The sequence below is a fragment of the Petromyzon marinus genome, chromosome 35 (genome assembly GCF_048934315.1).
Source record: "Petromyzon marinus isolate PM22_M1 ecotype Great Lakes invasive population chromosome 35, UKy_Petmar_22M1.pri1.0, whole genome shotgun sequence".
Taxonomy (NCBI): Eukaryota; Metazoa; Chordata; class Hyperoartia; order Petromyzontiformes; family Petromyzontidae; genus Petromyzon; species Petromyzon marinus.
The window spans coordinates 8,671,625-8,697,937 of record NC_133701.1 but is presented as its reverse complement, the minus strand read 5'-3'; the positions used below and the strand labels follow the sequence as shown (position 1 = coordinate 8,697,937).

The 26,313-nt window shown below is 50.1% G+C and overlaps 1 protein-coding gene across 10 annotated transcripts in view; it reads right to left on the bottom strand.

Annotated features, from left to right (window-relative positions):
- Nucleotides 1–26,313, bottom strand: part of LOC116948931 (nuclear factor 1 A-type) — a 387,014-nt gene that overhangs the window by 243,571 nt on the left and 117,130 nt on the right. The window contains exon 1 of one of the 10 annotated variants that reach the window (XM_076071908.1): nt 7,475–7,770. The exons of 7 other annotated variants lie outside the window; for them this stretch is intronic. In XM_076071908.1, the coding sequence (XP_075928023.1) occupies nt 7,475–7,486 (12 nt within the window). In that variant the 5' untranslated portion in view covers nt 7,487–7,770. Of the gene's footprint in view, nt 1–1,512; nt 1,662–4,482; nt 4,594–7,474; nt 7,771–26,313 lie in introns of those variants that run through there. 2 more of the 10 variants (XM_076071912.1, XM_076071910.1) reach the window with 2 other exon arrangements.

The window sequence follows — 26,313 nt, the reverse complement described above, 5'->3', positions numbered from 1 at the left end:
GTTCAAGACTGATATCACTGCATGCTGCGTATTTATGCGAGGTGACCTTATGGCTTATCACTCCGCTATGACCCCGGTGACCTGAGTTCGATTCCCGGCCACGGATAACATCAGTGGCGCGTGGTATTTAAAACCTCGGTTTCCCCCCGCCCCTAGGTCGGCTCAGCCTTAAATGAGTAACATCAACACCTGAACCGCCTATCCAGGCCCCCTCGCAACAAAAAAACACTTTACCACCCCATTATTTACCCTCCGAAGGGAAGGGGTCGATAAAATTGCTACCACTTTGTGGGCATGTCAACAGTGGTTCGTCCCATGGGCAGCCTATCCCCGCCATAGAAACGTGGAATTTCTCTCACTGGCTCGGGACTGCAAAACGACGGATGAGTACCGCCTCAATGCCATTTGTTGTTTTTGTTGTTGTGCTTATTGCTTGTAAACGGAACAGAAAGGCAAGCCCGTATGAATATGCCAAGGCAGCCTTTGGTTCCATAAAACATAAAACACGTTGGGGGTTGGGGGGATAAGGGCTCGATGCAGGACATTAAAGTTTGTACGGAAAATACGAAAAGGTTTTACCCTTTTTGGCAATAAAACACGTGTTAAGATGTTTATAAAACACTAAATAGAAACCTTTTTTCTCAAGGAATCAAGCCTGCATTAACCACCCACATTAATTGTGGTGAACATGCAAACAAAATATGCTCTGATAATAATAACTTGCATTGTCTTTGAAACTGATTGGCCTACACCGGAGAGAGTGCGTGTATGGGGGATGCATAGCCTCGTAAGAATAATAATATAACAATAAACTCTCAGCAATTATGCACAGAACATCGCACGCGACGTAGCATTTATACATGTACTGTAGTACTGTCCCGTCTACCCCAAGTCCGACAAGCGTTCACCACGTAGTCCTACGGACTGTTGGGGCGAGTGCTGTTAGCGAGCACCCATCAAGGGCGGGAGGAGATGCGTGGTCAGCACCACGCCCGGCCGCCTTTGTCTCCCCTTTGCAGCTGTTCACGCACCGCACCGGGCACTTACTTAAGGCCGATTCGGCCTCGGGCACAGTTCCAAGTGTTCCCCGCTGACATTTATGTCGAGCGGGGATGGAACTCTGGTGGCCGCGTTCACAGCGCGGTGTGCGCTAACGACTGCACCACCGCTCCCTACTCAGCCCCAACACACACACACAGACACAACATCAGAGACTGCATGGCAATACTCATTATCTAGCACGGCGTGCAAGCCCGGGGTAGATCACCGAGTTTGCGAAGTAACCCATATTCATAAACCGCTACCGCGCATGCAACATGCAACGTTGGGTCCACGGCACATACAGACACTTGCATGTATAAAGTGCGTGCATGAGTTTGTAAGCTTATCGTTAAGTGACCCCCCCCCCCCACTGCCCCAACTCTCCCCAACATCGTCATCGTGAGCATCGCCGCTGCTTTTATTGCGTCTGCTACGAGAGCGAGCGTGTAACGGCGGCGGCGACACACCTACCATCACTAGCTGGAGTGTTTACTGACGAGCGGAGTGAAGCTGATGGATTCGCATGGTGTGTTCAAGCCAGGAAGAGGAGGAGGAGGAGCAGATGTCCAACTTGCTTCGTGTATCTCTCTCTCTCGGTCACTCCCTGCCCCCCCCCTCTCTCTCTCTCTCTCCCCTCTCTCTCTCTCTGTCCTTGTAATTATTTTGTTTCACTTGTGTCGCTGTTGTTGCACGCGCAGTTGAGACGCGACACGGAATCGCCCGCTGCTTGCAAAAAAAGGGGGCGACGAGGAGGAGGAGGATGATGGAAGCGGTTTTTTGAACTCGATCCAAATGGGTCCGCGGTGAGTGCTGCTTGCTGATGCTGTTGGTAGTGAATTGGGGAGGATGGGAGGGGGGTGGTGGTGGTGTTGGGGGATAAGGGAGGGAACAGTGAAGAGGGACACCGCGAGGTGTTGCGCTGTTGGGTCCGCGAGGAGGACGCAGAGAGAGGAGGGGAAGGGAGAGGGCTGGGATTGGGGCTAAGCCGCGTTGCACGGAAGGGGAACAACTGTGGATGCGCGTGTGTGTGGGTGTGTGTGTGTATGGGTGTGTGTGGGTGTGTATGGGTGTGTGTGTGTATGGGTGTGTGTGTATGGGTGTGTGTGTGTATGGGTGTGTGTATGGGTGTGTGTGTGTATGGGTGTGTGTGTGTATGGGTGTGTATGGGTGTGTGTGTGTATGGGTGTGTATGGGTGTGTGTGTATGGGGGGGTGTGGGTGTGTGTATGGGTGTGTGTATGGGTGTGTGTATGGGTGTGTGTGTGGATGCGTGTGTGTGTATGGGTGTGTGTGGGTGTGTATGGGTGTGTGTGGGTGTGTATGGGTGTGTGTATCGGTGTGTATGGGTGTGTGTATGGGTGTGTGTATGGGAGTATGTGTGTGTATGGGTGTGTCTGTGTATGGTGTGTGTGTATGGGGGTGTGTGTATGGGTGTGTGTGTGTGGGTGGGTATGTGTGTGTATGGGGGGGTGTGTATGTGTGTGTATGTATGGGGGTGTGTGTGTATGGGTGTGTGTGTATGGGTGTGTGTGTATGCGTGTGTGTATGCGTGTGTGTATGCGTGTGTGTATGCGTGTGTGTGTGTATGCGTGTGTGTGTATGCGTGTGTGTGTGTATGCGGGTGTGTGTGTATGCGTGTGTGTGTGTATGCGGGTGTGTGTGTATGGGGGGTGTGTATGGGTGTGTGTGAATGGTTGTGGGTGTGTATGTGTGGGTGTGTGTGTATTGGTGTGCTTTTGTATGGGTGTGCGTGTGTGGGTGTGTGTAGGTGCTCGCTAACAGCACTTGCCCCTACAGTCTGTTAAGGCTATATGGGGGATCTTTGTCTTTGTATGGGGGGGGGTGTATGGGTGTGTGTTTGTGTATGGGTGTGTTTGTGTATGGGTGTGTGTGTGCTTTGTATGGGTGTGTATGGGTGTGTGCTTGTGTATGGGTGTGTGCTTGTGTATGGGTGTGTGTGCTCACAGCACTTGCCCCAACGACATGTATATACAGGGGAGGGGGTACTTTGTATTTAAACTTGTGTGTGTGTGTATGTATTCTCATTAACAGCACTTGCCCCAGCAGCCTATGTGGACTACACCGGCGATCTTTACATGTGTGAAGGTGTATAGTGTGTGTCTATATGTATCTCCTCGAATGCATATCTATGCATGTGAATGGTATGTGTATGTGTTCATGAGATATGGGGGGTGGAGCAGGGAGTGGACTTGGTGTACATCTACAGGAGGGGAAACTCACAACACAGTTACAGGAAGGAGATGGCTGGCTGCTTCAGTGTGGGACTCGGCGGGTGGGTGGGAGTGGAGGAAGGGGCATGAAGGGGTGGGGGGTGGAGATTATGGGATGGATGCTAGTACGGAGGCGGGGGGGGACAATCCTGGAAGAGAGGGGAGGTAGGTACGGGTAACATAAAATGGGTGGCTTTAAACAAGAACGAGAAAACGAGCTGGAACCTCCCCCGCTCGCTTGCTTAGTCCAGCGATAAAATGTTTAGCCTCACCGCAAATCAGTCATCCCATCTATGGAGCCAATGGGATTATGACGCGCAGGGGTATCCACACTCTGTCCCTCCACTCTATCTGTCCCTCCACTCGCCTCCTCCCCCTCTCTGTCTCTCCACTCTCTCTGTCTCTCCTCCTCCGCCCTCTCTCTGTCTCTCCACTATCTCCACTCTCCTCCCCCTCCTCCCTGCCCCTCCACTCTCCTCCTCCCTCTCTCTGTCTCTCCACTATCTCCACTCTCCTCCTCCCTCTCTCTGTCTCTCCACTATCTCCACTCTCTCCACTTCCTCCCTCTCTCTGTCCCTCCACTCTCCTCCTCCCTCTCTCTGTCTCTCCACTCTCTCCACTTCCTCTCTCTGTCCCTCCACTCTCCTCCCTCTCTCTGTCTCTCCACTCTCTCCACTCTCCTCCCTCTCTCTGTCCCTCCACTCTCCTCCTCCTTCTCTGTCTCTCCACTCTCTCTGTCTCTCCACTCGCTCCACTCGCCTCCTCTCTCTCTGTCTCTCCACTCTCTCTGTCTCTCCACTCTCTCCACTCTGTCTCTCCACTCTCCTCCCCTCCTCCCTCTCTCTGTCCCTCCACTATCTCCACTCTCCTCCCCTCCTCCCTCTCTCTGTCCCTCCACTCTCCTCCTCCCTCTCTCTGTCTCTCCACTCTCTCCACTTCCTCTCTCTGTCCCTCCACTCTCCTCCTCCCTCTCTCTGTCTCTCCACTCTCTCAACTCTCCTCCCTCCCTCTCTCTGTCTCTCCACTCTCTCAACTCTCCTCCCTCCCTCTGTCTGTCTCTCCACTCTCTCAACTCTCCTCCCTCCCTCTCTCTGTCTCTCCACTCTCCTCCTCCCTCCCTCTGTCTGTCTGTCTCTCCACTCTCCTCCCTCCCTCTGTCTCGCGCGCCGCCGTCAAGTTCACGGTCAAAGTAGGAGCGCAGAACAGCAAACCAGGAGATAGCGGCGGCCTCTTCTCAGACTCCTTTCTTCACGCTCTGGGGAAGACACTCTGTCTCTCGCCGTCTGCACAGGTCGGAGGAGACGGAGTCGACATCGCGAGAAGGACGGGCGGATTTTTTTGTTTGTTGCCGAAGGTCATAAGAAGAGTTAAATGGGGGGTGGGGTGGGGGTGTTTAAAAATTGGAGAAAGTAAAAGAGAATAGGCGATAATGAGAGGGCTGCGGGTTTGTAGGATGACGAGGACAAGGTGTGAGAGATGGGGTTTTGGAGAATTAATGAACGGATGAATAAATGGATAGATGGGTGGGTGGAAGGATCGATGTTGTGAGTGGATGAAAGGACGTATGGTTGAGTGAATGAAATGGGTGGATTGATGAATGAAACAAATAAAAAAATGATCGATGACTGAATGGATGGATGAATGGATTAATGGTTGGGAGGATTAATGCTTTTCATCATGGTTGTGCGGATGAACTCATGAATGGATAGGTGGGTGAATGAAATAATGGACGAACTAATAAAATAATGAATTGCTGAATACACGGATGATGTATATATAAGTTAATGTACCCATTAATTAATTAACAAGGTAGGTTGAATAGACGGGCGCACGAATCGACGGCTTAAACTAATGGCTGGGTGGGTGGAACGGCGTGGAGAGGGAGTAGCAGTGGAGGAATGGGATGGCTCGCTTCTCTCGAGACTTGGCCCAGCAATGCCCGAATGGAGCTGGCCGCTGGTTTGCAAGAAGCAGGGACGGGGTAGCGGGGACTTCTGCAGTCGGCGATGAATTAAGTGGGTGGTGGGGGTGGTGGGGGGGGGCAGGCGTCGCTATAGAACCGAGCAGCCTCTGGGTAGAGAAGCCCCCCCCGCCCCAACTCCCCTCCCCTAAGATCCAAACTGCACAGGCGACCTCAAAACACAACGGAGCTGCGATTTGGAGGCGAGCGTCGCTGCTGGGATGTGGAGTGAGATGGGATGAGATAGAAACGGGGGGGGGGCGGGGTAGTGGGGGAGAGCGGCAGAGAGCTCTGAACTGTCCACTCGCTACCCCCCCCCTCCCCCCGCAGCACCCAAGCCCTATGATCATGACCGCATCATCCGATGGCATCCACCACTACCCCCACCCCCTCCAGGCACCACCCACCCACCTCCATCCCTCCACCCCAACCCAGAAGCACCACCCCCTATACCCCCACCCCTCTCATCACAGACCCAGACACATTCACACCAGCACCACCACCAGCAGACCCCCCCCCACTCCTTCCCCTCCCCTTGCCTTATCCTGGCTCTGCGCTCTTGCACTATTGGCTCAATATATCCTGGCTGCCAGACACAGCTTCCCTTTGCACTGTATTACAGTCGCCTTGGCTGCTGAATGTGGCGATGCTGCTGCTGATGCACAGGCAGGCGTGGTAGCATCGTCACCATCACTGTGCTTTGCTAGGAGAGTTTGTTATTGTGTGTGTGTGCAAAACGTCATTACCGTATGACATTGAAATGCCATTGTCATTGTCGTCATTGTGATCACTCTTAAGTCGTCGTGACCGACTTTGTAATTTGTAAGTCGTCAACGTTTAATCGTCGTCGTCGTTATAATCATCACTCGAACTAATTAAACCATTGTCATTAGTGTGCTATGTTTGCGTCATCATTATTGGTGCACGGTGTTGATTATTTATTTGATGTCATGATTATCATCAGTATAATGAGTCAAATCAATTATTGTTAGCATTACCGTTATCATTAGTCACTCATAATCATCGTTATCATTGTCATTTAATTGATTATCACAATCATCAGTCCGATGTGTAGATGGCACAACTTACTGCAAGGCACCGTTATCCTATGTAACACGTGGTCATCAATGCATGTATTGATTATCGCCAAGGGTCATGATCATCAGTGTGTTGTCATATCAAGTGATGATGATCATCACTGTGGATCATTGTTGCGTATCAAAATCACTATCTAAAGCAATCTTAATTCGAGAATTATTAAATGTCGAGGTTACAATTGTACGTAGTTCCCATCAAAATCATCGCCACAATAATTCGTTACGACTACAATTCATTATAAATGGCCTTCAATGCAAATTCATCACTGGGGCGCTATCATAATCACCATAGTCATTGTCATCATCGCTCTTATAATCACTATCGACAACTGGCCTATCAGCATCACCCGAGTTTCTATCACAAACACACATCACACACCCACTTCACATATCACACACTCATAACACAGACACGCACACACTCCATGCAATCATCACACACTCATTACACATAAAGACATGAATTTAACATATCACACAAAGACACATCACACGCTCAATACAGACACACACATTCTTAACGGACACACACTCAATACAATCATCACACACTCATCACACACCCACTCCACATGTTATATAAACACGCACATTACAAACATACATCACACACATTATACACCCACTTCACACACCCTCATCAAAGACACACACACATTCATAATAGACACACTCAATACAATAATCACATACACATCAAACGTACATCATACACCCACTTCACGTGACACACATCACGTGACACACATCACACAATCATAACCAACGTCACACACACCACACACACATCACACAGACATACACACACTTCCATACCACAGCCAAACACTCATCACACACATCACAAACCCAACTTCACACGTCACACACACACTCATCAAATACACACACGCGCACACTCACATCACACACATCACAAACCCAACTTCAGACGTCACACACACACTCATCAAATACACACACTCACATCACACACACACATCACAAACCCAACTTTACACGTCACACACACACACACTCATCAAGGACACACGCGCACACACATCACACACATCCCATTACAGTAGAGACTCCTTATACAGTGCGGACGGTGCAAGCGGTTGCTGAGAGCACCGCGCGCTGCTCCATCAGTTGTCGTGAACCCACCTTGAGATCCATAATGACCAAGTCGTCGTGACACCGGCACCACCACCACCAACAACAACAATAACTCGATCGGAGGCGGATAAATTGAGACTTGCATCTTCATCAGCATCCGCACAGGGCATCGGCAGCAGTACCGCTCATTGCTCGCGTGAATGGAAGCGCTCGTTTTTATCTGTGGGCAGCCTGGCACGCCTTGCATCGCCACGCTCGCTCTCATGTTGGTTTCAATATTCATTTTTTTTGTGTGTGTTGGCCAATTTTTTTTTATTCATAGAAAACAACGATCATTGACAGGCAATACACCTCTAAATCAATCCGCTGCTGGATGAGCACCTCCGCCACGCCGTGTTGGTCGGTCATGGGGGGAGCGGGGGTGGGTGCTGGGCTTTGACCATACTTCTCCGTGACGGGTCAATGTAGTGCGGCTTGGTTATGTAAGAAAGTAAAACAAATTACAGCCCCAGTCTAAGGGCGGGTTTTATTTGATTTGTTTCCTACACGGGGGTGGTTCCCCGCTTAGCCAGTTTCCCGGCTGTGTTATAAGCCCAGCAGCAACAAAGCAGAGACAAAAAAAAAACCCATCAATATTGCAGAGAACTAGTAACGGGGTCCTCAAGAAATATTGCATAAGAGGTTACGGCGAGATGGTGGATGAAGACCCCCCCCCCCCACCTTTATGTGGGAGCATCGATCAATATGGATTGTGTTTGACCATACTTCACCACGGTGGTCAATGCGGGTTGGGGATGGAAATGGGCAGTGGGTGACCCAAAAGTAGGTCAGGGTGGCTGACCTACCCTACCACACAGATGTTGACTGTGGCTGAGAATCGAACCCAGGTGGCCGAGTTCCAAGCGCAAGTGCGCTAACCGCTGCCCCCCCACTGCTCCGGCCAAAGGAATTAAAATTATACCGTACAATTAAAATAATCAATGCCTCGAGCTAGCTGGGCGACTGGCTGAACGGGATTTTCCCATGCAACGAATAAACGTGGAGTGGAGTTCCAACGACCGAAGAAGTTTCACACGGACGCGACACCGCAACGTGTGAGGATAACGAAGAGGGGAGGGACCGACGGGGCTCTAACTTTTCAATCGTAATAACCATAGCGCGCCCACTCCAGACCGATGTGCTAACGTGGCACTTTCCTCTCTTCCGATGATGTGAGATTATTCTACCCATGAGATGCAGCAACCCCCGTTTAACTTGTTTTTGCAGCTCAAAGACTGCACTTTAATGCACAGTTTCCCACCCCCAGAACAATCCCGTGACGCCGTGTCCGGGAGTGTTTGTCTGTTTGTTGCCACACCGCATCCATCTCGCCTGAATTTTTTTTTAAGTCCTCAATTTCTCTCCTCATGAACCTCTTCATAGCACACAGAGGAGTGCAGGGTACCACAATACTGCTAATAATACAGATATAATTACGGAGCGACGCAAACATTGTGCTTCAAGCGGATAATCCTGACTTTCGAGCCAGCCTGGCGGAGTTCCGGAAATATTCACGAGAGATTAGGTAATTAACCCGCCCTCTCCCCTCGAATGGGAACGCATATCAACAGGTTTCAATGGCGACGCTCGCTTTTAATTGTGGAGCATATGCCCTAATTAGGAGCGGTATTAAAATGATAAGCCAATTACGAACGTTGTCATCGCTGTAAGTTCAACGTATTTAATGCGAACATTGCACAGATGTTTTCGGTTTGGTTCCGATTGTCGCTATGGGAATTTCCATTCGAAACAGCTGGCAGCAGACTCCGTGAGATATAATTTTTCTTTTTTTTTTAAATGCGCCGCGTCCTATTGATTTGGCACTCCCACGCGAATTATTCCAAACCATTTTTCTTAAACGATATAAAATACAAGTTCCATTGCCTCCGAATAAACACGAAGCACGTCCACATCGTGTGCCCGGTGCCAATAAAGTTATGAAAATTTGGTAACACACAAGACAAAGACCCCCCCTCCCCTCCCCTCCATATAACCTGAACAGAGTGTAAGGGGCAAGTGCTGTTAGCGAGCACCTATGAAGGCCGGCACAGCACACGAGGGGGTGGGTGGCTACCAACCAAACCCGGCAGCCTTTGTCTCCCCAGTGGCGATGTTTACTACACACCGCGCCAGGTACTCATTTGAGGCCGAGTCGACCTAGGTGGGGAGGCCCAGGACCGGTTCAGATAAACGTCACCCAGTGTTTGTGGCCGTGAGCGGGAATCGAACTCGGCTCGCCGTGTTCGTAGCGCAGCGCGCTAACCCGCTCCCCATTGTTAAAACGCGCGCACCCACATGATTATAAGACGTGCCCGCTAAACCTTTCCTTTACAATCCAGGAGGGAAATGGGGGTATTGCAATCCAGAGGCTACGGTAATTTGTAATAATTTTAAAAGCAATTACCCGACAAGCAAGCAAATGAAATAGTTAAATATTGAATGTGCCGCCAATTAAGGGGCGGTGGCATTATATCGTAATGCGTTGCCTCTCCAGGTGAAGACAATCAGGGCTCATTTATTTTTACGTGAGATTGCCTCCTTCACCTTCGCCGTTAATTTTTGCCGCGGCTCCTCGCATTCAAGACGTTGCCACCTGCATCATCGTCGGCCATGGTCAATCGACTGCTGGATGATCGCCACGGCGCTCACGGTCCATGAGTTGTAACATATCCACCCATCGCCTGCAACACATCTCTCTCGTTGGACTTCACGTCCTTGACAGGCCACTCCGTTGTAATAATCAGTCCTGAGCGGCCTGCGCCTCCATTCCCCTTCTCACCACGATGTGTGTCCTTCCCGAGCCCACATTTCTTAACGGTCAACGTGATGCCTTTGAACCTGCGTCTGTTTCAATCGCACACACACACACATCCACGCGTGTGATCAACGTGGCGATGCATCGACTGCTGAGTGAAGCTCTTCGGCGCCGCGCGGATCGTCGGGGCTATTTGACCACACTTTGCCACGCTTGTCTATGCCGGGTTGGTATAGACGGCATCATAGACGTACAGCACAATAATATATTTTGTCAATCTGCCCTCTGCTGCCCAAATCATCTCCCCACAAACTAATGGCCACCTATATGTGTGTGTTGGTCACCCATCCAAGCATTATCTAAATTGCTACTCTAAAGCTACTGAAAGTGACGTCTTAGTCAAATGAGCATTTCAAACATTGCTCATCTCCTTTCTACAGCTCTGAGCCTGGAGTGGAAATTCCGCATTCCTATGGCGGGGGCGATTTTACCTCTCGGACATTATCCACTGTTGACTTCCGCATACTTAGTTGAGAGTCATTGTATCGGCCCCAGTGGGATGGTGAGTTGAGTCGAACTTGAGATTAGATTTCGTGTTGCACCATGCGTTTGTTCGGCATGTTGTCCGACGTTTCCATCCACATGCTGGGCGCTTCTGCGTCTTCTTACTGCCCTTAATGACGTCAATGTTTCAATTTTTTTATGTTTTAAAGAAGATACCAGCAGGTGGAGCGAAACGTCGGACACACACACACGCACGCGTGGGGCACAACCCACAACACCCAACGGCGGATGTGAGCGATACGAATGAGACACTTATCGCTTTCTTCGGATGCAGGCTTTGTATCTCCTCCTACGGCCACCCGCCTAGCACCCAACACCACCGTAGTCATCATCATCATCCATCCGTCCCTCCCCTCCTCTTCCCGTTAGCCAAGTTCACAGAGAAGAATGGGCGGTCTCTTACGCATGTTCCAAACGACACCTTGTGGCCGGCTACGAGGCTTCTATTGCCACGGCTTCTCTCTCTCCCTCTCTCGGTTGTGCGAGCCGCTCAGGACAGGACATGGGATAGAGGCGCACGCGTTCGCCGGGTCATAAGACGCTCCGGAAAGTAAGACGCACCCTCAAACCGTATGCCACGGTGTGAGTAAAGGTCAACAAATCTGCACACACACACATACCGGATTATAAGGCGCGCCCCGCAATTGTTGGACTGAAATCAATTGGGAAAACTGCGACATTCTGGAGAATACGGTCATAGTTATAGATGATGTCGAGTATATTTCAAAGACTATCCCTGTACCCTCACCCACCCACCCACCACCGACTCGTTAAAGCTTTTTGGTGAAAATCGGTTTTAAATGTCTTGGCTAATGCTCGGGACTCGACTTGATAAATCCGGCAGAGGGAGGGGGGTGGAGGCGAGAGGTGGAGGGAGGGGGAGGGAGGGGGATGGAGGGGGAGGTGGAGCGAGGGAGAGTGGAGGGAGGTGGACGGAGGCGGAGTGAAGGGAGGGGGGAGGTGGAGGGAGGGGGATGGAGGGGGAGGTGGAGCGAGGGGCAGTGGAGGGAGTTGAAGGTAGGGGGAGTGGAGGGAGGGGGTAGGTGGAGGGGGGTGGAGGGGGGGGGAAGGTGGAGGGAAGTAGGCGTTGAAGGGATGAAATGAGGGAGGGGGGTGGAGTGAGGGAGGGAGGGGGATGGAGGAAGGGGCGGGGCTATCTGAGCAATGGGCGGTACTCTGCAAAAGTGGGCGGAGTTGACGCGAGCGGGGGGGGGTTTGCCAGCTCACCACGTGCAGCTGATGACCCTGCTCGATTATTGGTACCACACCTTCTTCATACGTTTTGACTTCGTCTGCTTCATTCGTACGGCTGCTCATGCAGATTGCACAGCAACAACGACAATTTCACATTCAGGTTGGGGCCGAGCCCAGATTAAGCGGAGTGCTTCATCGCCGTGATGTCTCCTTCGTATTTGTGGATCGGGAATTGCGTCGTTGTACGTTACAACGACGCTCTGTTCTGGATGCCCACAGTCGCACACTGCTGCAGAGTTTTTGTTTATTTTCCATTTGTGCATCAGGTAATCAGCATCTGCCATTGTTTGCGCGGAATGCGATATATTTACGTGTCCATTATAATATCAACCGTTGCTGCTTCCATTACTCCAGTTTTGATGTCAGAGGCTCTCAGTGGCCCCGGTTATCGAAGGAGAGAGGTGTCCCAGGACCGGCTCAGTCGCGCCGCTGATAGTTTCGCCACGATCGCCAATCGAATTCGGGTCGTTGGGTTCATTGGAAAGTGCCCCCCCCCACTAACCCCCCATCGCATTCACTGCCTCGTGCCACGGTTGATAAAGGCCCACGTTGCTTAAGGAACGTTACTTAAGGGACAAGTGAGGCCCTTGTCTTACCCCGGGGGGGGGGGGGGGGGGGTTAAACCCACGCCAGAGATATTGAGCAAGTACAGTCATCGATATCCTTGAGTTCAGAAGAATCAGAATATTTATTTATACTGGAGGAATCCGATTATCTGTAAGCTGTTTTTAACAGATGTCCAGTCGGTAGCAGGTCAAAACGTTACTACAGCAATAAACAATACAAAAATATCTTGATTTGAAGCTTTCGTGACTTCTGGAATCCATACTCTTTGATTATTTCGGTAAAGTCACGTGGGTAGAAAATTCAATAAAACATTTCTACCTACGTGACTTTACCGAAAAAAAACAAAGATTACAAAAATACGATAGAAGTGCAAGTATCGGAAAAGTAAACGAATTACTTTTAAAAAAATCTAAATAAAACTAAACTATGTTTTATCTTACCGGATAAAGTCCACTGAGCTATTCGCTTTTTGTTTTCAGAAGCGACCTGGCAACGAATAATGAAGTGGCTTATCACGTGCAAATTGATAGCAGCAAAATAATCTAAATCATGTAATCTAATAGTTAATCTAATCTTTCACATTCGGGTTTCGGCCACCCGCCATAAAACTAGGTTCTCAGGCGTAGCGAGGAGACGGCGTCAGCTCGACTCATCCAGATGACGATGATGATGGGAGCCGCCCAATGGCTCCCCTCTTACTCGGTTCTTTCGGTAAAGTCACGTAGGTATAAAATAAAATAAATCACTAAGTTTCGGGCGCAACACAAGCGTCCGAAACGTCGTGATTTATTTTATACCTACGTGACTTTACACGAAAGCTTAAAATCAAGGGTCCCTTCCTTTTCTCAAACCACGATGTTTCTGGGAGGCTCAGCTGGATCACAGCGCTGAGCGAGAAGTCCCTTCCTCCCTCCCGTTAGATCCCCTCCATTCATTCAGCCCCTCCCACTATTTCGCAGCCACGCCCAGTCGGCCACTATCCCCGCCCACACACAGTTGGGTGCATCGTGTGGGGGGGATGGGGTAGGGGGGAATTGATACTGCAAATTTAATATGGAGCGTGGTATAACAGGCTGTCGGGGAGAGGGAGACTGTGAGCTCTCTTTGCCGCTACCTCTCTCCCTTCTCCCTCCCCTCTCTCCTTTTTTCTCCCACCCTCTCTCCCCGTGTACCGTATTTCTCACCAGACAAGCCCTCCCCACTCTCCCCGCTCTCTCCTCTCTCTCCCATGTCTATTACCCCACTCCTCCGCCCCCCACCCCTTCTCTCCCCATTATCCCCGCTTTATCTACACTCTCTCTCCACACTCTCCCCTTTCTCTCCGCTACGTCTGCACTTCACCCGCCCCCTCTCTACTCTTTCTCTCCCCACTCTCCCCTCCATCTCTCCCCACTCCCCCGCCCCGCTCTTCTCTCTCTCTCTCGGATTGGGAAAGCCACTCACGCTCCGGCTCCACCACCACGGTCGATGGTCGAGACGGACGGCGCCTTAATCCGATTGTCGGCCCCGGGGCCGGAGATGATTGTGCTGCGAGGAAAATTCGATCCCCGTCCGTCTTTGTATCCCCTTTGCCCCCCATCATCCCCCCCTCCTCCCCTCTCTCTCTTTCCCAGACACCGCACCTGTCTCGCCATACTCGTGCCCAATCCTACACCCCCCCCATCCACCCCGGGTGTGTTCGGTGATGCCACGCATTCCACTCTCATTGCACGCACACGGTGGCACGTGCAATTCGTAAGCACGTGCACGCGTACAAAGACAAAGATGCCCCGTATAGTCGTAACAGACTGTTGGGGCACGTGCTGTTAGCGAGGACCTATGAAGGCCGGCACGGCACGCGAGGGGGTGGGTGACCAGCACCACGCCCGGCCGTCCTTTGTCTCCCAAGTGGCGATGTTTTACACACCGCACCAGGTACTAATTTTGAGGCTGAGTTGACCTAGGGGAGGCCCAGGACCGGTTCAGATAATCGCCACTGGTGTTGACCGTGAGTGGGAATCGAACTCAGATCGCCGGGTTCGTAGAGCAGCGCGCTAACCACTACACTACCGCTACATGCGGGCCCACGTGGGCACAAAGGCTGCCCACCCCTCTCCCGTTTTGACCTGAACAGAAGGTCAGGGCGAGTTCGATTCTCGCTCACGGTCAAGATCAGCGACGATTATTTGAACCGGAACTGGGCCTCCCCTAGGTTGACTCAGCCTCAAATGAATACCTGGGGCGATGCGTTAAAAGGTCACTCGAGAGACAAAGCGCTGTGTATAAACATCAGCACTGGGGAGACAAAGGCGGCCGGGCGTGATGCTGGCCACCCACCTCGTGGTGTGCTGTGACGGCAGTCAGAGATGCTACTGCATAACAGCGCTCACGCCCCAACACACACGCACACATACGTGCAAAAGTGTACAAATAAATAACCATGTGTGGTCAAAATACATGAAAGTGTATAATCGGCGACGTTTCGGGCAATGGACCTTCACAGTATATGGCGATGCCACAGATTCGTATTTGTACAGCACTGCAGAATCAGTAATTGATTAATTAATTAAATAATTTTGTGTATGCAAACAATACAGTACTGTATATATGCTTGCATACAAAATCAAAGACAAAGATCCCAGTATAGCCTGAACAGACTGTTGGGGCAAGTGTTGATAGTGAGCACCTATGAAGGCCGGCACGGCACAACGAGGGAGTGGGTTGCCAACGCCACGCTCGGCCGCCTTTGTATCCCCAGTGGTGATGTTTACACACCACACCAGGTGCTAATTTGAGGCTGAATCGACCTAGGGTAGGCCCATGACCCGCGCGCGCGCGCACACACGCATATACATACACACGCACACACAATTCACATGCACACGTGCATATGTGTACAGGTTCGCCAACGCACACGTTAATACAAGCACACATGCATGCAGACGCAGAGCATACACACACGCAAACGCAAGACAAGCAATCCGCTGCTGGATGAAGGCATCCCCGTATCGTCACCATTCCTCTTCGTCCCGCGATCGGGGGGGATTCCCTACTTTGGCTGCCATTCCGTCAGCGATTTCGTAGAGTCGACCAGAACTTCCGTCCCTTCCCACGTACCCCTCTTATTTGTCAACGTGACGCTCTTCGATCGGTGTTCTGTTATCAGCGGTCGCTTATCAATGGGGCGCCGCTGTGGCTAAGATGTGTTAACTGCCTCGCCTGGTATACAGGAGGTCGTGAGTTCGATCTCCGACCCTAACGCCTGCTGCTGTATATTTGGAATTTGCGCGTCTCTCTCTCTGCCCGTGGTCGCGTGGATTTTTCTCCGGGTCCTCCAGTTTTTCCCTCCACATGTTAGATCAACATCACGCGTTTCCATTACTTGGCAGCTATACATTCTCACGCGATAAGCCACTTCGTTGAGCTATCATTTGTTGCCAGGTCGTTTCTGTTAAAAGAGCTACATAGCTCAGTGGGCTTTACCTGGTAAAATCAAAAGTAAATTTTTTACAAATTATTTTGCTCCTCTTTCTGCTCCATAGTGCAATTCTCAGCATGCATATATCCATGCTACTTTGTGTCACCTTGTATCGGGTAACGTGTTGTGTTTTATTACTAAGTGCAATTTCCACGAAAAAGGATACACATGTATATTGTCACCTCTGCTTGCTCGGCTCTTTATTTAATTATTTCGGGCCGGGTCCGTCTTCAGCGATTGTCCCAAATGCACTGCTCAAATGACCCGTTTTTGTGCATTTATATGTATCATGGTGTCTTTGGTGTCATATTTGGATTCTGCAGTTTTGAAGAAACCTCCAAATACACACTTTAGGCGGTCCTATCTCTTAAACAATTGGTAGTGTTTGCCTATACATAGTAAAGTGTTTGTGTTTTAGAAAATAATTATACCTTCCGCCCCCTACTGGTGAATCTTATATTTTGCAATTTACGCTCGGGCAGCTGAAAGCATAACATAGTTAAGATTTTACATGAAAACAAATGTGAAAATGCGTTATGCAGTATTTCAACCAGTTCCATTCCCTGGCTCAGACCAACGTGCACAGGGCGATGTGGCTATGCGGTTTTTACGCCTTTATTCACAAAGAGAGAACCACAACAATTACGTCTGTTTCACGTTTAGCTGCTGTCTCACAACATGGAACCCAACATCAAAATTGCTGCTTTGTATCATGGGAAATTCCAGTTGCTGTGCATGATGTGATCAGAAGCATACGGACAGTGAGTTGTCTCTATGGCACTGAAAACAGCTCCGGCGATGCCCCAGATGTTGCCAAAAGTTCCGTCCCGCGTATCGAGTCACGGCGGCGTGCAGCAAAGAGCAAGGGCTGCACCAAGGCTTCCTTGCCGTGGGCCGAACGGGACTTTCGAAAACCTTTTCGCGAGCAACCACGCACTCACGCAACAGATCGGCAGCCCCCTCTAATCGGCCGTGGCTAGGAGATGTTAACTACCTCGTCTAGGTATGCAGGTGGTCGTGTGTTCGATTCCGACCCTGACGCCTGCTGTGTATTTGTAGTTTGCGCGTCTCTCTGTCTCTCCCCGTGGTCACGTGGATTTTTCTCCGGGTCCTCTGGGGTTTTCCCCTCCATATTTCGAAACAAACCCGCGTTTAGAGTATTTTTGGCTGCGATACATTTCCACATGACAAGCCATTTTTCGTTGAGCTATCATTTGTGATAGCAAGGTCGCTTCTGAAAAAGAGCCATGTAGCTCAGAGGGCTTTACCTGGTAAAATAATGAAATACATAGCATCATCGCAAAAGCATCTTTCAAAAACAAATGTAATTGAGTGCTCTTCAATTCGGCACGCCGTGGTGACCGGGTTGAACTTCCCACCACCCCTCCGTCTAGTGCCCGATTAGTACGGCTACGATGCCTGCAGTGACTGATGATGAACATCGTTTTTTCGAGAACCTGTCGCAGGTGATAGGCCTTGTGTTGCCGCGGTATGCAAAACAAAAATGAATTTGCGGGTCGCCTTGGTGCCCGCGGGTCGTAGCTTCTCATCCACCGGTGTGCATGCGTGCGTGTGATTGTGTGGGGGGAGCGGTGGCGCTGTGGTTGGCGCACTGCGCGACGAACCCGTTGGCCCGAACGCGATTCCCGCTCACGGTCAACAACAGTGGCGAATATATGAACCGGTCATGGGCCTCTCCGAGGTGGACTCAGCCTTAAATCTCTTTCTGGTTCGGTGTGTACACATCAGCCAACACTGGGGAGACAAAGGCGGCCCGGCGTGGTGTTGATCACCCACACCCCCTCGTGTGCCGGCCTTCATAGGTGCTCACTAACACCGCTGGCTACCAACAGTCTGTTAAGACGCTATACGCAACAGGATCGTCGTATTTTTTTCTTCGTGTGATTACGTGAAAAATGAAGTCGTGGGCCGAATCCGTTTCGCACTGCCTTGCGTTTTCCCACCCGTTATGTATGGCGTGATGTGTGTGTGTGCGTGCGTGCGTGATTATGTGGAACACAGGAGGGCCTGTTTTAATCAACAGTAAACTAGACAGCCTCTGATGCTCCTCACGCCCAGTCTAACAGCACCAACCTCCACCCCCACCCCGCGTCTCACTGCCAATCTACTTCCAGACAGCCAACTGACCGAGCTCGGGTTTAAGAAAAAAAGAAAGTTGGCAAAGACAATTCATCAATTCGTTACACTTGGCTCGTTTAAATCGCTCCCACTATGCTTGCCAAGCTTAGCGTGCTTATCTAAACTTGTGCGATGTTCTACAAGTTAACATAGTCGCTTCCCATCACACACACACACATGTATAAATAACTAGGTCATCCTACACATACAGACTTTAATTGGCATAGGGCGAAGTCGCGCAGACCTCAGCAGCCAATTTCTGAAGGGGTTCCACTCTGCAAAAGCTGGGGTCAGAGTACAGAAATTATCTTACGATTTTACAAGTTTGGCAACCTACAATTGTAGTCACTTTATGAACGCTCAATGTCATTGGAAATTTAGTTGGGAGCGGATGATCTCTGCTCAAATCAGCACCGGGCAGTCCTCGTCTCCCTTTTATGGCCTTGGACCAGTGGTGGAAATTCCACGTTCCTATGCCATGGGTCAGTTCATTCACAGGTCAACCACTTATTTACTCGGATTTGAGAAAAATCTTATCTTAAATCGAACTTACGCAATTTTCAGGATGTCGTAGGTGGTGCTGAACTCTGGCCCTGGTTGGTAGGGCCAAACGCACTTACTGCCACATTTGATGTTTCGCTTCCCCAATATCGATGACAGTGTTTTTGGTAGATCAAAGTATGTTTGAATCCATCAACCTAATGGCTCTCCAGACCGATATTCCCATGAAACATTTGTTTCTGACTGTTGATAAAACGCAGAAGGGCAAAACTTAATCGGTCCTCGGTAACAGCACTTGCCCCAAAAGTCTGTTGAGGCTATACGGGGGATCTTTATCTTTGTTGCACGTCTACGTGTAGACTCCAGAGAATGCTGACGGAATGGCAGCCAAAGTGGAGGGATGGCGACGGCGTGGGATGGAATCCATCTAGCAGTGGATGTGCATGACTGCTGCTCATGACAGTGATAATGTATTGTTCCATGGGTGTCGTGTTCATACATAGACAGTTTACGGAGATGGTTTGTTTTGGAGATTAAATTTTACTTTCACTACTTTACTCCCCCTCCCCACTCATGTCTTTTTTTGTTCATTGACAGTCGATAATTGTATTTTTGTTCGTGATTACACTTGTGTTTTTTAATGGGTGTGTTTTTTTGTAATTATCTGGTGATACAGTGGTGCACAAGCACACTTAACAACAACAACCAAACTCAACACGTTCGTCAACAACATCGCTGTGGCCTTAAAAGCAAGACATATATAATCGTCGATGTTTCGGGCAATGGACCTTCTTCATGGCACATCGTATCATGCGCTGCTGATGAATGTGTTCATTATGTTTGTGCGTGCAAAATGTGTGATCTGGCAAAACAACAATGAACCAACACACATTTTAGCCTACATAGGCTGTTGGTGCGAGATGTTAACTACCTCGCCTGGTATGCAGGAGATCGTGGGTTCGATCCCAACCCTGACGCCTGCATATTTGGAGTTTGCTTGTCTCTCCGCGTGGTCGCGTGGATTTCTCCACGCGACATTTAGAATCAACGTGCTTTTTAGAGTATTCGGCTGCTCTAAACGTCCGCATGAACAATCATTTGTGACTGCTAGGTCGCTTCTGAAAAAACACAGCTGTATAGCTATCCAGTGGGGGTCTCACCTGGCAACATAAAAATAGTTCACAACCCAATTAGCCAGCGGTGGCACCGATGTTGGCCCTCCACAGTTGCTCGAACGCCACTGCAGGCTGGCTGCCGTAATGTCTCCCCTGTGTGTGATGTTGACACCCCCACCAGGTACTCCTTAAAGGTTGAGTCGACCGATTCCTAGTGGCGATGTTTACACACCGCACCAGGTCATCGTTTGAGGCCGAGTCGACCTAGGGGAGGCCCAGGACCGGTTTTGATAATCGTACACCGGTGGCGTTGGCCGTGAGCGGGAATTGAACTCGGGTCCAGCCAGGTTCGTAGCGCGGCGCGCTGACCGCTCCACTGCCACTTCCACAACCGGACGCACGCACACACAGAGACCCTTCGTGCAATGCATACCGTGCATCACAAATAGCCCCCCCCCCACTCGCCCCCCCCCCCCTCCAACACTAACGGGGCTTTTTTGTTGTTGTACACACACAAATAAATAATTCCGTTGCGGCCTGCCGGCGCCGTTGTTTCGGGAGAGAGAAAAGTAAAGCCCAGGCTTTTGGCGGAGTCTCACACGATCGACCACCCCCCCTCCCACCAACCCCTTTGCATAAAGGTGGCTGAGCGCAGAAGAGAGACCATAGCGCTCCCGCGTATTCGCTGTGACTGCGCGTAACACGTGTACAATACAAGCGAGACGTCTTGCTGGCACGTGAGAAGCCTCCCAACTACGTGTTTATGCTTTCGGGCCCGAACAAAACACCGTGTTATTCCCACACACATACACACAAACAGCCGCCGCCGCCACCACCGCCACCACCAACCCCCAATGCCCCACTCCCCACTCCCTGTCTGATTAAAAAACTCACGGCCCATGGCACCCAACCCGCTCGTGGCACCCACCCACCCGTGGCACCCACCCACCCCAACCCAGCCCACATCCCTCGCCACCCCACCCTCTACGCCTTTCTTCATCCATCCGACCAACCGGCCACCCGATCAACCCGTCGCTCGCTCTCTCTCTCTTTCTCCCACAATCCTCACACGGAGAGTTCGCACGCGAAGGCTGGGGGTGGTCGCTGAGATTCAAAGCCAAACTTTTTTGTGTTTTCAAGGTCACTATGCCCACTGCGCGTCTGCGTCTGTACGTGCGGTGGTGCCGGCCAACAGCACTTGGCCCATCCGTCTGTCTAGGCTACACGGAGAACCTTTGGACGTGTCTTTGTAGCGTTGGTCGCAAATAGTACTTGCCCCACCAGCCTGTATAGGCTATACAGATAACCTTTGTCTGTGTAGTGGTGCCCACCAACAAAACACTTGCCCCAATATTCTCTGTAGGCTATAGAATAACCTTTGTGTTGGTACAGACCTCTTTGTCAACCCAATGCTGTACACCAGGGCCTATCCACCCCGTGCTGGTCGTGGGAGTTACTTAACCATACTGCACCACGTTGGAGCATAGAAGCGCACAGTACAACACTGGAGTTTGCCACAATGCCCTCTTGCTGACAGCGTATCCCCGTGTGGAGGTCTCATGATTGGGATCATTGCGAGGAGCTGTTAAATCGCCGTGATTACGTCGGAATCTCGGAGGCTAAGCGGGTTTTTGTTGTACTTGGACAGGAGACAGCCTCGGAATACCCAGGGTGTCGTATAGGCTTGGGCTGAGAGATGACCAGGAGATGGCGGAACAAGAATGGACTCTTTAAAGCTATATCAGAACCTTTTCTTTAACCCCTGGAGGAATCCGATGAGCTATGAAGCTCTTTTTTTTTCTTCACAGACGTCCAGTAGGGGGGAGGAAGCGATGGGGCGGGGGGCGGGGGCAGCGAGTTGCAACAGCAAACAATAACACAAACGCGACTGAAGTGCAAAGTAGAAAACAAGTGAAGCAAGTCGCTAAAAAGAAAGTATTGTGGCGCGAGTAGAAATTCAGCAATACATTACTGCTGAGTTGTCGCAATTAAACGCATGTTTGGGCAAGGCAACACAAATAACGACGACTAAAAAAAAACCCAGCAATCCCCGGACCACACCAAGACAAGATGCAGCCACTCAATAAAAGTGCACATTCAATATCTCCCACGGTGCAGGTCTCCCCAAGGCGCCGTGGGTCGACCACAATTATCCGGACCCGCTCACCACTGCTGATGTTAGCCGTGGCTGGGAATCGAACTCAGCTGAGTTCGCCGGGCCCAGAGAGCAGTGAGTGCGTTAACCACTTGCGCCACCGCTCCGCCCCACGTGGGTGGCCTTCATCCAGCAGTGGATTTGTGAAAGGGCTATGCATGTACTGTGCACATCAGGGTAATCATAAACGCCCAGCCTCATAGGTTAGGGGGGGGGGGGGGGTGGCGGCAGAGTTGGTTAACACACTGAGCACCTCGCTCCCACGACCCCTTCCTTCATCAACCCCGTATTGACTATACTGGTGAAGTATGGTTAACCAAAACCCAAGCAGACTGCATGAGACCAACACGGCGTTGGGAGGCAAGGTAGTGATATAACATTACACACACACACTGCACGCGCAAACCGCATGCACACACACACACCCTGCAGATACTGCATTCACTCTGCACAGACACACAGCACAGACACACTGCACAGACACACGCATAAACTGCACCCTTATACACTGCACACACACAGTGCACATACACACCACACACACTGCACACAAGCTACACACATGCTGCACGGGCACATGCTGCACACATACACACTGCATACACACATAGTGAAAACACACACACAGACTGCACACACATACACTGCACACACAAAGTGCACATACACACAATGCACACAAACTGCACACACATACTGCATCAGATACAGATGCTGCACGAACACACCCTGCACGCATACACAGTGCATACTACACGCAGTGCACACGCACACACTCCACACATACACACTGCACACACACAGTGCATATGCACACACAAACAGCACACACACACACGATATTCAATTAACATCTCCGCCACCACCGTAAGACGCTGGTTGTTGTTGTTGTGGTAGTGGTGGTGGTAGTGGTGGAGGTGATGGTGAGCAGATGATAATCTGGATTTTTGATTAATCTCTCTCCTGGGACTATGGGCATTAGCAGAATTCTCACTCGAAGTGCCTCCGGCTGACAAAAGCGTTGGGTTGTTATAAATACAAACGGTATATAGATACACACGTGAAACAAGGCGTCAAGAATTGTATTCCGAATGCAATACATTTAAAAAAAAATCATTATTTTATTTGGCAGTTACGGATTATAATGGTAGGCAAAAGGGGGCTTAATTTTGCATTGCATATTTTTCGACTCACTCGTGACCAGTACCGCACTGCAATAGCCATGTGACAACGTCGTGGTAACAGCCACGGGCGAGAAGGATACTGGATGTGGCGTGCCAGGTGCGGGAAAATTATTATTCGGACAGTCCCGAGTCAAAAACCAAACACGACGGAGGTGGCGATGGGCCAATGTGGACACCGAGAGACGGACTACTCTTAGCAAGCCCTGGGGCAGCAAATCCCCCCGGTTTGCGTCGGGGATGCGTTCGTGCAAGGTGCGACGCCGAATATATCGGGACGACGTAAAGCGAAGCGATCTACAGGGTGGAGAAGGCGCGAAGGCTGAGATGCGACGGATAGCGGGAACGGGCGGACGATGCCGTCAGCGACGTGAGCGTGTGGGGCGGAGGTGACGCAAATCAGGTAGCGGTTTTAATTGTAAAGTGACGACGTATTTGCGAAACGACTTAAAAGGGGGCGATTTCACGTCGTGCTTGAGGTTATTATGAGTCCACCAAATAATCTATTAATTGCCTTCTACATACGTGTACAGGTGCAGTCCTTTGGCCAATCCACTGCAGGACGAATGAATGTGCACCACGTGCGAGTCGTGACATTTATTCGAGCACACTTCATCACGCTGTTCAGTTGCCGGTTGGTGAAGGTGGGGAGCATAGACTTGGGAGCATAGTACACTACAACAACGGATTCCCCTGCAATGCCCTCTGCTGCCCACAACGTAACCGCGCAGCAGTCTACGATATATATTTTCATGCATGCCCATTGAATAGCTATCCAGGCTCAACGCCTGCTTCGCTTCCAAGTGACGGGAAGGTCTTGTCAACGTTAACAATATATTATTTGGTCTTTACGCGGGGCTCAACTCTCGAGACGACCAGTTTCATAACCAAGTCGCTTTCGACATCGCACAAACGAGATCGCCTGCAACTGCTCCGTCCACGCACGAGCGCGGAGCTGAGCACCAAGGAACATCTAGCAGCGCGTTCAGGATTGCCACGACCATGGCAATGATTCACAGACGTGCAGCACGTTTCGTTCACCACGTGTACCTTCTATATTTTACCGCAACTAACGCAATGGTTTGTCAGCAAAAAAAAATAACAGAATGTATGTGAATAGCTTAACTTTGAAGTAATACAGGTTTTTTTGGGTGAGATCGCTTAAATATTGTATTTATTATTTACACGATCTAACCCCCCCCCCCCAAAAAAAAACAAATCTGTATCATGGATGATATTGGTCGCGAAAGCCGACTACGTGTTAAACTAACTTTAAAGTATCACTTCCTCCCACTTTGTACTCCATTCTAGGCACGCACTGATGCCATCACACTTCCGATTTAAGGCCCAGGCCTGGAGGACGTTTTTCACAAATTCTGACAACTGCCTGATGCTGCTGCTTATAACTAATCAGCGAAACGTCAGACTACCCAATTGTTACATGTGTGTGGATCGCTTTTCCAACAACAACAATAATAATAACACGACCGGTGGTGCTGCTTGCACGTGTACTCGTCACATGACAACTCTAGTCATTGGGCTGTGTCGGGTGGAGGAGGGTTGACGACACACATTTTTACTGAACGCGATCCGATCCAAAAATATTTTGCGAATCACCTGCCGTTAGATTAGCCTGTTCATTATCTCGACCATGGGTGGATTGTCCAGTGGCGAACAACAATGGACGTGATAACAAAAACAATACACGTACTGATAACAATAATGTAAATCGTGTAAAAGAAGCAATATAATCAGAATATGTATTTATCCTGGAGGAATGCGATGAGCTACAACACATGTCCAATAGTTATCACAAGCCAAGCTCAATAGAACCACGTGTTTTTCCTTTGGATATATGAGCATTGTTGTCGGATGGAAAGAAATAAAAACTCGCTGATGCCACGCATTGGACGCTTCTCTACAAGCCGCCTAGCGGATCGATGCTCGCAAGTCGAGTCTGTCTCTTCTGCCTGTAAGCAACCGGTTGCGCAACCGCTGGCAACTGGCTGCAGAGACGTGACCAACACATGTAGAGGTTCGGTTTGGATGCGACCAAGTCGCGCAACTGATCGCCCAGGTGCAGACCCGGTGTGTACAGTGAGGGAAACAATGATTTGATCCCCTGCAGATTTTGTACGTTTGGCCACTGACAAAGAAATTATCAGTCTATAATTTTTAATGGTAGGTTTATTTGAACAGTGAGAGACAGAATAACAACAAAAAAATCCAGAAAAACGCATGTCAAAAATGTTATAAATTGATTTGCATTTTGATGAGGGAAATAAGTATTTGACCCCCTCTCAATCAGAAAGATTTCTGGCTCCCAGGTGTCTTTTATACAGGTAACGAGCTGAGATTAGGAGCACACTCTTAAAGGAAGTACTCCTAATCTCAGCTTGTTACCTGTATAAAAGACACCTGTCCACAGAAGCAATCAATCAATCAGATTCCAAACTCTCCACCATGGCCAAGACCAAAGAGCTCTCCAATGATGTCAGGGACAATATTGTAGACCTATACTAGGCTGGAATGGGCTACAAGACCATTGTCAAGCAGCTTGGTGAGAAGGTGACAACAGTTGGTGCGATTATTCGCAAATGGAAGAAACACAAAAGAACGTCAATCTCCCACGGCCTGGGGCTCCATGCAAGATCTCACCTCGTGGAGTTGCAATGATCATGAGAACAGTGAGGAATCAGCCCAGAATTACACGGGAGGATCTTGTCAATGATCTCAAGGCAGCTGGGACCATAGTCACCAAGAAAACAATTGGTAACACACTACGCCGTGAAGGACTGAAATCCTGCAGCGCCCGCAAGGTCCCCCTGCTCAAGAAAGCACATATACATGCCCGTCTGAAGTTTGTCAATGAACATCTGAATGATTCAGAGGACAACTGGGTGAAAGTGTTGTGGTCAGATGAGACCAAAATGGAGCTCTTTGGCATCAACTCAACTCGCCATGTTTGGAGGAGGAGGAATGCTGCCTATGACCCCAAGAACACCATCCCCACCGTCAAACATGGAGGTGGAAACATTAGGCTTTGGGGGTGTTTTTCTGCTAAGGGGACAGGATAACTTCACCGCATCAAAGGGACGATGGATGGGGCCATGTACCGTCAAATCTTGGGTGAGAACCTCCTTCCCTCAGCCAGGGCATT